This window comes from Ambystoma mexicanum, chromosome 7q (genome assembly GCF_040938575.1).
Source record: "Ambystoma mexicanum isolate Mex_15411 chromosome 7q, UKY_AmexF1_1, whole genome shotgun sequence".
Classification (NCBI taxonomy): domain Eukaryota; kingdom Metazoa; phylum Chordata; class Amphibia; order Caudata; family Ambystomatidae; genus Ambystoma; species Ambystoma mexicanum.
In genome coordinates, this window is record NC_090941.1 from 501,435,568 (window position 1) to 501,449,882 (window position 14,315).

The following is a 14,315-nucleotide window of genomic DNA, read 5'->3' on the forward strand; positions in this document are numbered from 1 at the left end:
CCATGCTCTTAAAATATACGAGTCACCCGGCAGTGGGTCTATCCACCCCCAAATCTTGCACCCACCAGTATGACCTGGAAACTGCGGGGAAAAAAAACGGCCTGAGAAATCTCAGAAGACGTGCAAAGACCACCAATACCGAAGAGGCATGGGACCGCTGGAGATCTGAAAAAAAAGCCTACAAATCATGGATCAGGACACGTCGTGCTGTTTTATACCAACAGGACGCAGAAGCTATGATGAAAGTTCTACACGCAAAAAAAACGGCAGATTTCTGGGACTTGGTAAACGCCTCGCAAGGATCCACAACCTATAACATGAGTAATTCTGTTCCAGAACAAGTTTGGGTCACGTTCTACACTGATCTTTTCGCCAGCTTAGCGCGAGACACGAATCCGTCCTTTGTCACCACCGGAGCACCCTGGATCGACCTCTCTCTAACATCAACCATAAGTACTGCCATCCAAAAGTTAAAATCTTCCAGAGCCCCAGGCCCGGACGGCCTGTCGAACATAGATCTAAAAAAGTACCACGCGGAATGGGCTGCCTTTATGAGCATTCTGTTCGTCCACTGCAGATCTACCAGACAGATCCCATCATCATGGTGCAAAGCAATCATCATCCCTATTTTCAAACGTGGAACCAGAGAAGCACCGGAAAACTATCGTCCGATTGCCCTATTGGACATAATGGGGAAAATATTTGCCGCCCTTCTTTTAGAGCATTTCCACCGCTGGGAGAAAACAGCTCCCTGCAGCGATCCTTACCAACTAGGCTTCAAGAAAAACGGTAGCACCACAGTGAACATCTTCATACTTTCAATTCTAAAAGCCAAAATAAAACAGGGATCTCCTGCGGTGTACGTGGCTTTTATCGACCTTTCTCAGGCGTTCGACAAAGTGGACCGACCTAGACTATGGAGAAAGCTGGCAAACTGGAACTGTCCACCGGCCATATTACACCCTATAATAGCCCTGCACACCAATACCTCTCTTAACGTCCGTCTAAACAGACAGGGGGCCCTGTCCAGAAATATTCAGACGTTCAGAGGTGTCAAACAAGGCTGTCCTCTAGCTCCGGCACTTTTCGTGGCTTTTTTGGGGGACTTCAAAGATTCGGAAGCGTTGGTGCGCTGCTTTCCCCCAAAGTTTGGCAATCTCCCTCTGTCTCGCCTCTTATATGCCGACGATATGATCCTGTTTGACCAAACTCCGATCGGCCTCCAAAGGCAGCTGGACAATCTGGCAACCTACATGACCACCAACAATCTTCAAATAAACCAGACCAAAACTAAAATCATGATCTTGTCCTCTTCACGCCATCCGCCAAAAACCACCGGGTCTTGGTCAGTTTGCAAAACCAGAATCGAAGTGGTTCAACAATTTAAATATCTAGGTGTGCTCTTAGACGGGTCGCCACATGAAATCAAAATGCAGCAACACCTCTGGTCCAAAACAAGGCAATTGACTTCCCAATTACGAGCACTCGACAGGAAGTTTGGCAAATTTTCATTAATGCCGGCCATCAATTTCTACAAGGGTAAAATGGTACCCTCTCTGACCTACGGCATGGATGCCATGTTCACCATACCGCCCCAACTATGGCGTAAACTAGAGGCCTACATATGGAAGTCCCTTTTAGGTCTGCCGAACGCTATTCCCATAGAAGCAATCAGACGAGATCTGGGCCTTTTGTCTCTAGGCGCCACTGTCAGTGGGGCTGCTCTTGCCCTATTCAGGAAAACCTTAATTAAAGACAGTCTCCCAATTTTTAAAACAATTGGGCAGGAACTTGAATCAACCACTACCAAGTCGGTCCAAAAATGGGTGGATCTTCAAAAAACCAAATTGGAAGGCCTGCAATGCTCACTTACTGACCTGATAACGAACCCACAAAGAGTCAGTGAAAAACTAAAACTGCAGGACTGGATCACCACTGTAGACAAAGCAGCTTCCATCAAGTGCTTAAACCATCTTCCTCCAACCTACAATAAACTGAAATCTCCTATGACGTACTGTCTGCGATTTCCAGATAAAAAACTGCGCTCAACTTTTCTAAGGGCTCGTTTAAATCTGCTCCACACCCGCGAAACCTTGGGAAGAAGATTGCAGACCAGTTCAACTACTTGCAGACTGTGTGAAGACCCTGACTCTGTGGAGAACATCCGCCACCTGCTCCTAACCTGCCCGGCTTTGGACGACATTCGCGCCCCATTTCTGTCTCCGCTTCGGTCAGACTCGGTCTTGATCGACGAACACACATGGTGGTGCCGCTTAATATCTGGCGAGAAGTCTCGTTGGGCGATTGTTACGGCCAAAATATTAGAAGCAGCCTTCACTAAAATTGGCGGCATAGCTAGTGGCCTGCAGACCATGGATGTTTAACTGATGGTTTTCTGCTACTTCTAAAAAACTACTGTGCAGCTGAGTCACTGGGTCTTAACTTGGCGAACCTTTCTTTTGATTTTCTTTTGATTTTCATCTACTATAACCATCAACTTCTTGTAAAAATCATTTTCTTTGATTACACACAAGTAAAATAAAAAATAAATAAAAAAATAAATAAATAAATAAATAAATAAAAAAAAAAGTGAGGGTGTGTAGCAGTAAACACTCAAGCAAAGCATATTTAATGCCTCAACATATTATCTGCATGTTAAGAATGTCATGACACTGCTTGTACGCAATTCTTTTGCACTGCATACAAGATTGTTTGCAACATACGCCACCCTTATATTGTGTACGATTACACAGAGCTCATTGAAACCGTTTTTGCATAGCAGTAAGTTACCATATGATGTGTGAAGGTCTATGCCCAAAGGAACTCGAAAACGAGGTAGATTGTGTGAAAAGCATTCTCCTGTCTGAATATCCGGTGCCCTGATACTATGGATGAGTAATCCCAGGAATACTCCATACCCATTACCCCTTGTGGGCAAAGTGAATGATATTGCAATGTTGCTCTCCACTTATAGGGTAATGTTAGTAATGCTAAAGTAGAACATACTGAACATCACTTTTATCTTCTCAAAATCCTTTCACGGCAAATTAATGTTTGAGTTTTATAATGCGTTAACTTGCAAGGGGGGCACATCAAAGCACCTGTGTGACATATGTACAAAGAAAGAATGGGATAAGGTTACACATCCAGGTAGACTGCTTACTTACAGTCAATACCCGATATTTTAGCTGGTAGTTCGATTGTATTGTGTGGGTTATGCTTTTCGTAAGGCACAATGAGTAACAGAAATTGTGGCACGTGAACGGTATTCATATTATTCATATTACAACAGACATACAATAAGTGGATGTAGGTACATGTCTGCTAACCTTTCGCAGAGCAAAGGGGGGGGGGGTCAAGGTTGTCCGGTACTATCTTAATGTGTTCTGGGGCAGAAGTTGGAGTCATAAGGTACAAGTGTGGTAGACTCAAGCTTAGGAGTCATGGGTGGGGAGGGAACATTATTTGGTTAATGTGTGCAGGCAAATCTTGGTTAGATTCTTCTGTTCATGGAGCCAGTTTTTCATATTCGTTTTTAACCTTTTATGTGTGTATTTTGCGGTTAGGGATTATAGGTGTTTACGGTCACCCTTGCATAGTAATGTAATGCAAATTAGCAGAATATCAAGACTATTTGCTTATTTTAAGAGAAAGCAAATTTCAATAAATTGCTGTGGCTTGTGCCTTTTATTAAATATTTTTTTATAGGTGAGAATTGTCTGTGTCCGCTGCTAAAAATCTGAGCGGCACCCAGAAGGAAGCTGGGCGAGCGCACTTGCGCACAGCTTAGAGGGAACACTGCCCACAAGACAGGTGCACGGATCGTGAGTCACCGTCGGGACCGGAGAGAACCACACCGCAAGGCAGAAGAGAGAGAGAGAGAGAGAGAGAGAGAGAGAGAGAGTGGCTTCGGTGGCCAAGCAAAGACCGCGCCATCAGGGAGGAGACGAGATCCCCAGGCGGGGAAGGATGCTCTGGAGACCAGGTAGGAGCTGAGACGTGGCATACGAGGGGAGAGAGACCACCGGGGGAGGACGGACCCGGAGATCATGCCAAGGCCCAGGCAAGAGGAGGGAGATGGGTGTGGGAAGCACTGGGCGGGGGGATCCCTCCCCACAAGTGCAACTTCGAGCGCTGTCGACGAAGGGCATAGATGCGGAGCGGCTCCCAATTTGGGGACCTGTGAGGCCTCACAAGAGTTATTAATAAAGGCATGGGTTCGGCCCACCCGGACCCCCACATGGTCAGACGCCCTGAATCTGATTGGAGGGGGCCACAACACAGAGGAGCTGAGAGGGGGCACTGGGCCACAGAGACGAGAAGATGTAGAGGTGGGAGAGCAAGCCCACTCCTAGCACGTACAGGAGGCCGCTGTGGGGACGCGACCCCCTAGGAAGAAGCAAGCCCCCAGAACAACCATTAAGAGAAAGGAACAGGGTGGAGAACCAAGAAGGGACAGCCACCTTGGCAGAGAAGAGCAGGGAGCGCCAGAAAGTCAGGAAAATGCGGCCTGCCCATATACGGGCCAAGAGGTGAGATTGTCCCCAGGAGAGAAGGAAAGGGCGAAATAAAGGCACAAGTCAAGGGGAGACCCCTACTCAAGAACCGGGGAACACACTATATATAACTGCTTTAAGTCCTGCTCGAAAGAAGCAGGGAGAAGTGCGCCCCACCGGAACACAAGAGGGCAGGGTCAGGCACCCGAAGCAGGGTAGAGCAGCGATACACACAGCACCGAGGCGGCCCTGACATGGCATCTAAAAACAAAAGCAGACTGAACAAAGGTGGGCAGGCACAGGGGGATACCCCCAGAACACTCCCAACATTGTGGCAGACCAGAGAAGCTAACAAAGCCCAAATGAACTTCCAAGAAGGGATGGCAGGTCGCAACTCCCCCAGAGGATGCAAACCCAACTGCTCTGTCGCGCCAGGACCTTAACAGAGAAATGTTTTCCCTGCAGACTTACCTGGCAAAGGCATTCCAGGATCAAATCTAGCTGATAAGATCAGATATTAACCTGGCCATGGCTGAGATGAAACAGGAGGTGGGGCAGCTGGGAGAGAGGACAGACCTTCTGGAAAAGGGCTTGCAGGAAATGGACAGTGAAACGTTGGCAAACAGGGAGGCAATTGAAAGACTGGATACAGCAACAAGGAACCTGGAACTTAGAATGGAGGACATAGAAAACAGATCCAGGAGAGTCAACATTAGGCTGAAACTGCAATCGGAAAAGGTTGCAGACGGAGAGCTGAAAGGGGCATTACAGGACATCTTCTCTGAACTACTAGGAGGAGCGACCCCAGACACAGTAGAACTGGACAGGGTCCACAGAGTGGGACGTATCAATAAGAGCCCAAACACTAGACCATGGTATGTACTCGCTGCTTTCACGAGGTATGGGCAAAAGGAAGCAGTCCTAAAAGCCGCTAGACAGCGAGAGCCAGTAGAATAGAAAGGGCAACAAATTGAACTGTACCAGGACCTAGCCAATGACACCCTAGTGAAGTGCCATGAAATGAGCCCAATTCTTAGAATACTCAAGGAATGTGGGATCCGATACAAGTGGGCCTTCCCCTTTTGACTCTTCAAGTGGGTGGGGTCGCAGAAGAGAATAACCACCCTGCAAGAAGGGGCTGATCTCATGTGCTTAGACTTGGAGCACCGAGCAGGGAGACTGGAGAGATCACCAGAGGCGTAGTCCAGATCGAGACCCAGACCATGGGAATGGACGATGGTCAGAGAGGGCCGGAAGAGAAGAACCACACTACCAGGTCCACTCGCGAGGGGTGGAGGAGAATGTAGAAAGGGGAGAGGCAGCCAGCGTAGGGAAACCCTAAAGAGGCGGTGGATATAAAGGGGAACAGAGGGGCAGGGGGTCGATGGGAGCAAACATCATGAAGTTAGTAAGGGCGAAGAGGCCCTGGGGGGTGAAATGGGAGGGGAGGAGAGGGAGGAGACTCCCGACGGGGGAGGAGGAGGGAAGGCGAGGCAGGACAAGGAAGAGGGGCAGACTAGTGCAGAGGGGGCAAGAAGACAAAACAAAGGAGAAACCGGCAAGGATACCAAGAGGGCTCAAGCGATAAGGGGGGCAAGGGAGGGGGGGAGAAAGGGAGGAGGGGTCCCCAAAATAGCAGAAGCTCAAGGCAAAGCGCTAAGGTTCACTCTTCAAGTGGGTAACGCACAATGTTAGGAGACTTAATTCCCCTTTAAAAAGTTCGAGAGGTTCACTGGGATGGAGGGACGAGACATTTTGGTACTACAAGAGACACACCTCTTGCTCAAAGATCAGGCACGATTAAGGCTGCGTGGATTTGACCACATTTTTGAAGCGTCAGGGGGGTCGAAGACAGGGGGGGTGGCGTTAGCCATCAGGAACACAGTGAACTTTAGGAAAGCCGAAATCTTACGCGACAAGGAAGGTAGATACATAATATTGAGGGGAGCATGTAGGGAACAAACATGCACAATAGCGTTCGTCTATGCTCCCAACATGGGACAAGAAAGATTCCTGAGGCGATTCTTGGGGCTACTGGCAGAAAGTGCGGAAGGCCAAGTGGTTCTGATGGGAGAATTTAATACAGCTTGGGATAGGGAACGGGACAGGTCGGTGGGGAAAAGTGTAGGTGGTGGGAGGGGTAGCTACGGCGGACCTACGGGATACAGTGGCACAGATGGGCCTAAGAGATGGGCGACAAAGAAGGCTATACATTTCTCTCGAGTGTGCATGGCACGCAATCTAGGATAGATTACATATGGGTGACGGCAGCTCTCCTGGGAAGGGTCAGTGAGGTAAAAGTGGGCCCCATCAGAAAAGCGATCCATAAAATCATCGCTTTGCAACTGGAAATAGAGGATAAAAGAAGGGGGGTGTGGGGATGGAAATACCCGGGACACTTTTGAGGGACCCGGTAATTAGAGGGGAAGGGGAAATTAGGGAATTTTTTTCTAAATTAACAAAAAGGGGGACACAAGGTACGATACCAGATGGCATGCATTTAAAGCCCCAATGAGGGGTGAGCTCATAGCGGCCAAAGCGCAGAGGGAGATGCAACTGGGAGATTTGGAGGTAAAACTAGAAGCAGAGGTAGAAGCGGCAAGGAAGAGGGCGGAGGAGATGCCCAACACGTCCTGCCTGGGAGATTACAGGTGGGCGATTGGTCAACTGGGAGTCCTACGAACAAAGAGGGCGGAAGGGGCTCTACTTTTTGTTAGACAAAAATTTTACGCGAAAGCGAACAAGGCAGATGCCCTTTTGCCGCGCCTTCTGTGGGGAGCGGCGGCCAAAAACGTGACCACGGCACTAAAGACAACACACGTATCGAAGATATCCAAGAAAGCTTAGCAAAATTCTATGAGATGCTGTACACATCAGAACCGCCCACCCCACCGGCAGGAGGAATTCTTAGAGAGAGTCAGCCTACATAAAATAAGGAGGGAATCCCAGGAGGCATTAGATAAAGAAACCACAGAAGAAGTAGTGAGGAGGGTTATCGCGGGTCTACCCATGGGCGAGGCCCCGGGTCCAGATGGCTACATAGCAGCATTTTATAAAACTTTTGCAACAATCTTAGTACCGCAACTAACACACCTCTGCAACATGTTCAGCACGGGCCGCATAGCCTCCTCCATGAAAGAGGCCAAAATGACTCTAATTCGGAAACCCCACAAGGACCTCAGGGAACGTACGTCGTATAGACCAATCACATTAATCAATGTGGATGCAAAAATCTATACTAAAGCCCTAGCGAATAGACTGGAGGGCGTACTCTCAGGTCTGATCCACCAGGATCAGGCAGGCTTTATAGGAGGCAGGCAAACAGCAGACAATATAAGGAGAGTCACCCACCTGTTGGAAAAAGCAGAGAGAACGAACACTCCTGTGGTCCTGCTCTCACTGGACACCGAAACAGCATTTGACGGCGTGGAGTGGTCCTTTCTGTTTCGGGTCATGGGGAGGATGGGTCTGGGCGGCACCTGTTTAAAAATGGTGCAGGCCAACTACCAGGAACCACTGACATGGGTGACAGTGAACAGGGCCATGTCACGCCCATTCAAACTGGGCAGGGGAACAAAACAGGGATGCCCTCTCTCCCCATTGCTCTACACAATTAACCTAGCACCCCTTCTGCGGGCAATACGGGAGTTAGACGACATCCAAGGCATCCCCTTTGGAGGAAAACAGCATAAAGTCGCCACATTCGCCGATGACATGCTATTCACCTTGACCAGTCCCCTAGAGTCCACCAGGGAAAGTAGGGACATGTTGGAGGCATTTGGGGAGGTGTCAGACTTGCGTATAAACATTGGCAAATCAGAGCTGATGAATCTAACCCTAGGGAAGGAAGACAGCAACAGGCTGAATGCTGAGACCCTATTTGTATGGAGCCCAGGCGGAATTAGATGCCTGGGAGTGCAGATTACCCAGACACTTAAGGGATGGTATGCAGCAAATTGCCCCCGCCCCCGCTGAAGGGAATAAGGAAGGATTTCCGTAAATGGCAGGCCCTGCAAATCTCATGGTTGGGAAGATTAGCCGCCATGAAGATGGTACTGGAAATCTCATGGTTGGGAAGACTAGCCGCCATGAAGATGGTCACGGTACCACGCATGCTATATTTATTTCAGGCAATCCCGACAAGATTCTTCAGGGAGCTACGTTCCTTGATGAATGAGTTTATATGGGAAGGAAAGAGGGCAAGGATCAATAGGCACCTGCTTGTGGCTCCCTGGATTCCTCCCTAATTTCTGGCAGTACTATTAAGCAACCCAGCTAAGGGTTATCAAGGAATGGCTAAACAAGGGTGAGGGAAGGCTGTGGGTCGGGATGGACAGGGCAGTGACAAAACACAATCGGCGGGAGGTACTTAGCTGCAGAAACAGAATAGACCAAAACATATGTAAGAAAGCACCATAACGAAACTGGTGGCGGACAACTGGGATAGACTAGTGAAAACTCAAGGGTATTACAACCTTCCCATGCCCCTTTATGCCCATTTTCAATAATGGAGACTTCATGCCCGGGACAGAGAAGGGAGTGTTTAGGAAATGGCAAGCGGGAGGCTGGACATGTAGGGTGATGCAGGACATGTTTCAGGACGGGGAGATTCTGGCCTTTACAGACTGTAAAAGGGAATTCGCAGTTGGGGATAGGGAAATGCTTAGATATGCCTAATTACGCCACTGGCTGTTGCATCCAGCGAACAAGGAGGCGGCCAATAGGCCAATCTCCGTTTGAGAAATTTCTAATATCAAATGATGGGTCTAAGGGACTGATCTCCAACCTGTACAGGATAATGGATGCAGAGGTGGGAACAGATACTGGGGAGGGACATAGGAAAGGAGGAATTGGGAAGCTGTGGAGGAAGATTCCCAGGATACCAAAGGCCTCCCAGCTGCAAGAGGCTTGGTATAAAATATTTTTGGGTGGCTCTATGCGCCAGCTCGCCTTCACAGAATTTATACAGGAACACCAGGTGAGTGCTGGCAGGGATGCAGGAAAGAGGGCACAGCAGAGCACATCTAGTGGAGGTGCCCAAAAATTGAACCCTTCTGGTTGGAAGTGCAGCTGGTACAGGAAAGTAGACCTCCGGAACAGATTTTACTGGGCCTAAAGGGAAGGGAGGCGGCGGGGAAACCCAGAAATCAAGAAAAAGAGTGATTCTAACCCTGGAGGCAATTACTTTAATTGCGCAAAGATGGAAAAGTCGGAATATTCCCACAGTCCAGGACTGGCTATGCAAAGTATGGCAAATAGTAGCTATGGAATGGACCACGTATGCCATGAATAGTAACGTGCATAAGTTTGCAAAGGACTAGGGAGAGACTCTGGCCTTCCTCAAAGACGATTATAGGGTAGTGTGGTGCCCCCAACGCCTCAAATTCCTTGACTTGCAATGAACATCTCGAGTCTGCCCAAGCCGAATCTGTTTAAGGAAGGACGAGTGGATGCCCCACGGGGAGAGGGGAGGGAGAGACGGGGGATAAATTGGGGTATTGCTTCATATGTTGTAAACTCAATAAAAAGAAGTTTAAAAAAATGTGTGATATGACCTGGGAGAGGGAGAGAGATGCACATACATTTGGCTGCCACACACAATGTCCCATGAGGGGCGAGACACGTTTGGACATACCAGACATGTCACCAATGGAGGCTAACCTCTTGGAGGGGGAGATGCGTGGGAAAGCAATCATTCAGGCCTACCAGATGCTCATAAGTTTCACTTCCAAACCCCCGATGAAATTGAGAGCTGCATGGGAATGGAATCTGGGACTGTTGGAAGAAGATTGGGTGGAGGCACTGGGATCTCCTAGGGAGGCTATGTCACTGTCAGTTGCCCAGGAGCACACATGCACAGCCACCCCTGTGCTGTGGTGGGATTATTTCACAAAAGACGTGTCCGTAGCGCCACCCTAACCAACACCCGTGGAATACGGAGAAGGGCCACTTGGACCCCGTCCTGTCACCTCTGGCACCATGCTCATTAGGGGAGGTGTGAAGAACACCAAACTGAAGCACTCGTGACTTCCGGGTATTCCAGTATGGCGGGGCACTGAGCCACAGCCCCTATTTCCATACAGACCAGTGTTTGGGTGTGGCTGGACTCTTGGGTGTGGCTGGCTATATGACTTCTGGGTATTCCAGTATGGCGGGCACTGAGCCACAGCCCCTATTTCCATACAGACCAGTGTTTGGGTGTGGCTGTACTCTTGGGTGTGGCTGGCTATATAAGCCACGCCCCAGCCTGGAATCGTGCTTCGCGTTACTCTGCCTGCAAGCAGCGTAATGCTCACGGTGGTCAACAGCCTGCAAGTAACCTGCCAGACCAGAAAAGAAAGCATTAGGATCTTTTGCATCTGACTTCTGCCGCTCGTATTACAGTTGAGCTATACTCACCTGAGACTCATGCTCTGCTCGTCATGGCTTGCAGTAAGGGATTTCTGTCAGCTGCAGCATCGTCCCGTCAACCGCCACCTGGGGAAAGGAAACACAGGTTAGCGCACTGGAGCAGCATCTGGGAATGCCCTGCCGCCTTGACCTGAACGCAACATCAAGGTGGGCGCACGCATACTTATCGCTGCAGCTCGGGAGCATCAAATCTTGCTGCACTTGTCACACGCGTCGGAGCTGGCTCAGTGTAAGTAGATCCCCCCCACAGCTAATGCTGACACCTGCAAAAACAAAGAAAGCACATTAATCAAACAGGGGGAAAAGACATAAAGCAAAGAACATTATCAAACAAGGGAAAGTACATCACCCAAACAAGGGAAAAGACGCTAACCAAACAAGGAAAAGGACATTAAACAGACAAAGGGAAAGACGAGAGACAAGGAAAAGATTACCAACACAGAAACGAGGCAAGCAAGAGCAAATGGCGGTTGCCGCAGCAGGACTGGGCTTGGACTCTACAGCCCTAAGAACCAGTGAAGCAACTTGGTTCACACGGAAACCGCGCCTCTGCTGAGAGCAAGCAGGACGGAGAGCTTGTCCATAAAAAACCACAAGGTGAGGAGAGCCCTTCTAAGGGGAATAAGGCACGAGAGGGTAGTGGGGTTTAAAGTGACACCGGCAGCCTTCATTTATCATTTATCGAGTTTCCCTCAGTGTAGGAACTGACCTCCAGAGCAGCCAGCAGATATCACAGCTGATCCACTCCAGAGCAGACCAGCAGCGCACGACGCCCCCGCAGAGACAAGGTGAGTGTAGCAGTCTAGCATAACTCGAAGGGTCTGGTTAATTCAGTACGAGTTGCTGCATTAAGCATACTACAGCAGAAACCGCATGCATCAGATGGGACAGGCAACTGATCTCAAGTGCTTGAAATGTGGGGCGGGAGTAGGTTCCATCTATCATTTGGCTTGGGAATGCCCTGCGGTAAAGGCATTCTGGGGCAGGGTTCCACCGAAGATATAAGGGTTGGGTGGCAGAAATAATACCAGAATGTCCCAAGATGATATTGAATGTTTGAGGAGATTCTGGGTTCAGCAATAGGGACAAAGTCTTGATCAGAATGGCTCTGACAATGGGGAAGAAAGTATTGGCGATGGAGTGGGGGACTCCCTAGTTTTCAGGGGGGGGTAGAGGGGATGTACCGCTGTGCAGAACTAGAAAAGAGGGTGTACAGAGTCGGGATGCCCACAAAAAATTTAAAAGACATGGTGGACCAACCATTGGGGATTGTGTGATGGGAGGAAATGAGGGAGGTGACAGGGAGAAGGTTCTTTGATCAGAAGAGTGGAGGGGAGCTTGATGGATGGGGAAGGGGTGGGAGACAGAACGGGGTGGCCAGGGATATGGGATGTTGATTTATAAGTGGGTCGATCTGGGTTTGCGATGGTGTAATGCTTTTAAATATAATATTTTTGACTGAACAACATGGAGTCTATTTCGAAATGCATTCTGTGTGAAGCAGTGGACATTTTCCTCAAGCCTCAGTGAAGCCTGCATTTTAATGCGAGTTCTGAATACTGCCTGCATTCTTTGAATCACTAGAAAAATGTATTGTTCCAGTCTGCAGTATTTCAGGGATTGTTTTGAATAAATCGCGTGATATGGTGGCAGGAGCTGAAAGAAAACTGTTGTTCGCACTCCCATGGGAAAGAGGCCTCTTGGAGTTTTCCATGTGACATTTTGGCCGAATGCCAGTGGATGCTTGCAACACGTGAACTTTCTGGAAAAGTACTATCCTGCATTTGTGGGAGGTTTAAATTAGGGAGCACCAGATCAGGAAATCAGATGGAGTTCCTAATTGCCTGTTAGGCACTATTCTCTCTGTTCGCCTGGTCTGGAGTTCCTATTGGGGAGAAGAAGAATTACCATATCCGTGCACTTTATGGAAAGCAAAACAGATGGTTACAGTTGATGTTTGTTATTAGCAATAACATTTGTTATAAAAATAATTATATTTTTTTTAAAAAGCATGGCTACATATGGTGGAGCCAAGACATATTCATTACAACCATCCGTAACCGGGGAACATTGTCTAGGATGGGTCACTTGCCCTGGGAACTATGGGGCACCATTATGGCAGCCCCCACCTGCCGGGCCATCAGATTTCCTCAAAACACAGACATTTCAGAGTTGCATCCCCATTGAGACTTGGATGGTATTGCGCAAAACAAAATATATATATATTCGGTAACTCAAGTAGGCAGAAAGCAGATTTTCTACCTAACATTTATTTCTCTATGAGGTGAAGATCTGTTTTTCTTAGCCTGGAGCTCCATATGGCATTTTCTCGAATTTCGGTATTAGGGATTGTTTGGTTTAAAATGCATAGTTAATATGCTGTTGCTGCAGTTAATGACATGTTTTTATTTTAAGTTCACAGTATCCTAAATATGTCCTGTATATAGCTAGTCAAGGGTTTCTGGACAATTTCAGTAAAACTTGCAAATTAATGTATGTTTAACTCAAGTCATTATCTTCTCTGTAGTGAGCCTGATTTCATATTTTCCTCTTTTTATTTGTCTTGCAGATTTCTGTTTTCGTCCAGTTTTTGTTGGGATGTTCATTTTCACCATGTCATTTTGTGCAGGTGGAGAAGTGTATAGCTGGGGCCACAACACGTACAGTCAGCTCGGCAATGGGACAACCAGTCCAGTACTAATTCCGTGCCAAGTCTCAATTAACTTGTTAGACAAGAAAGTGACTGCTGTTGCATGTGGATCTTACCATTCAATGGTGTTGACTTCAGATGGAGAGGTAAGCATTTTTTCTAGGAAGCTTTATCTCCCTGTTGGGCATGTAGTTTGTTTATTGAAATACAGAGATAATGTGACTTGTTTGCTTTTAGCAGTGCCTTGCCGCATAATACATAGGAGATACTGAGATCCGAACAAATGCATGTTTTTGTGAAGTTATTTTGCTTTGAGTAATAACATTTTGAGCTATAAAAAGAAAATTCTGCGACTATCCTTAAAGGCATGGTCTAGTAAAAAAATGTATTTAAAAAATAGATAGGCAACATAAAAAAAAAATACTAGCAGTCTTTTTTAAAACTTCCTATGTAAAATTTTGAGCTATTCAAGCTCAAAATTCGCAAAAGCAAGCACATGGGCGCATCCATTTTGTGAAATGGATGCCCTCCTGTGCTGGCTTTTGCTTTTGCGGCACTAATGAAGGAAAAGCCAGCCAGCTTAGTAAACAAAAGCTACCGCTGGGTGGCTTTCCCTTCATTAGGGCTGTACGCGGAGGACGGGGACCGGAGACCAGAGCAGGAAAACTGCAGCTGAATCTCGGTAGGTGCTATTTATTTTTTTTTAAAAATAAGCACTAGCTGCCGTTTTTTTTCTAAGTTTTCCGGGCTGGAGGAGC

At 47.9% G+C, this 14,315-nt stretch overlaps 1 protein-coding gene across 11 annotated transcripts in view; it reads left to right on the forward strand.

Annotated features, from left to right (window-relative positions):
- Positions 1–14,315, forward strand: part of RCBTB2 (RCC1 and BTB domain containing protein 2) — a 1,530,600-nt gene that overhangs the window by 443,499 nt on the left and 1,072,786 nt on the right. For 10 of the 11 annotated variants that reach the window (XR_011284121.1, XM_069639837.1, XM_069639845.1 and 7 more), the window contains one exon: positions 13,477–13,703. Coding sequence is in view for 10 of the 11 variants with exons in the window: in XM_069639837.1 (XP_069495938.1) it covers positions 13,477–13,703 (227 nt within the window). In the remaining variant the exon portion in view is untranslated. The remainder of the gene's footprint in view (positions 1–13,476; positions 13,704–14,315) is intronic. The other variant, XM_069639838.1, reaches the window with a different exon arrangement.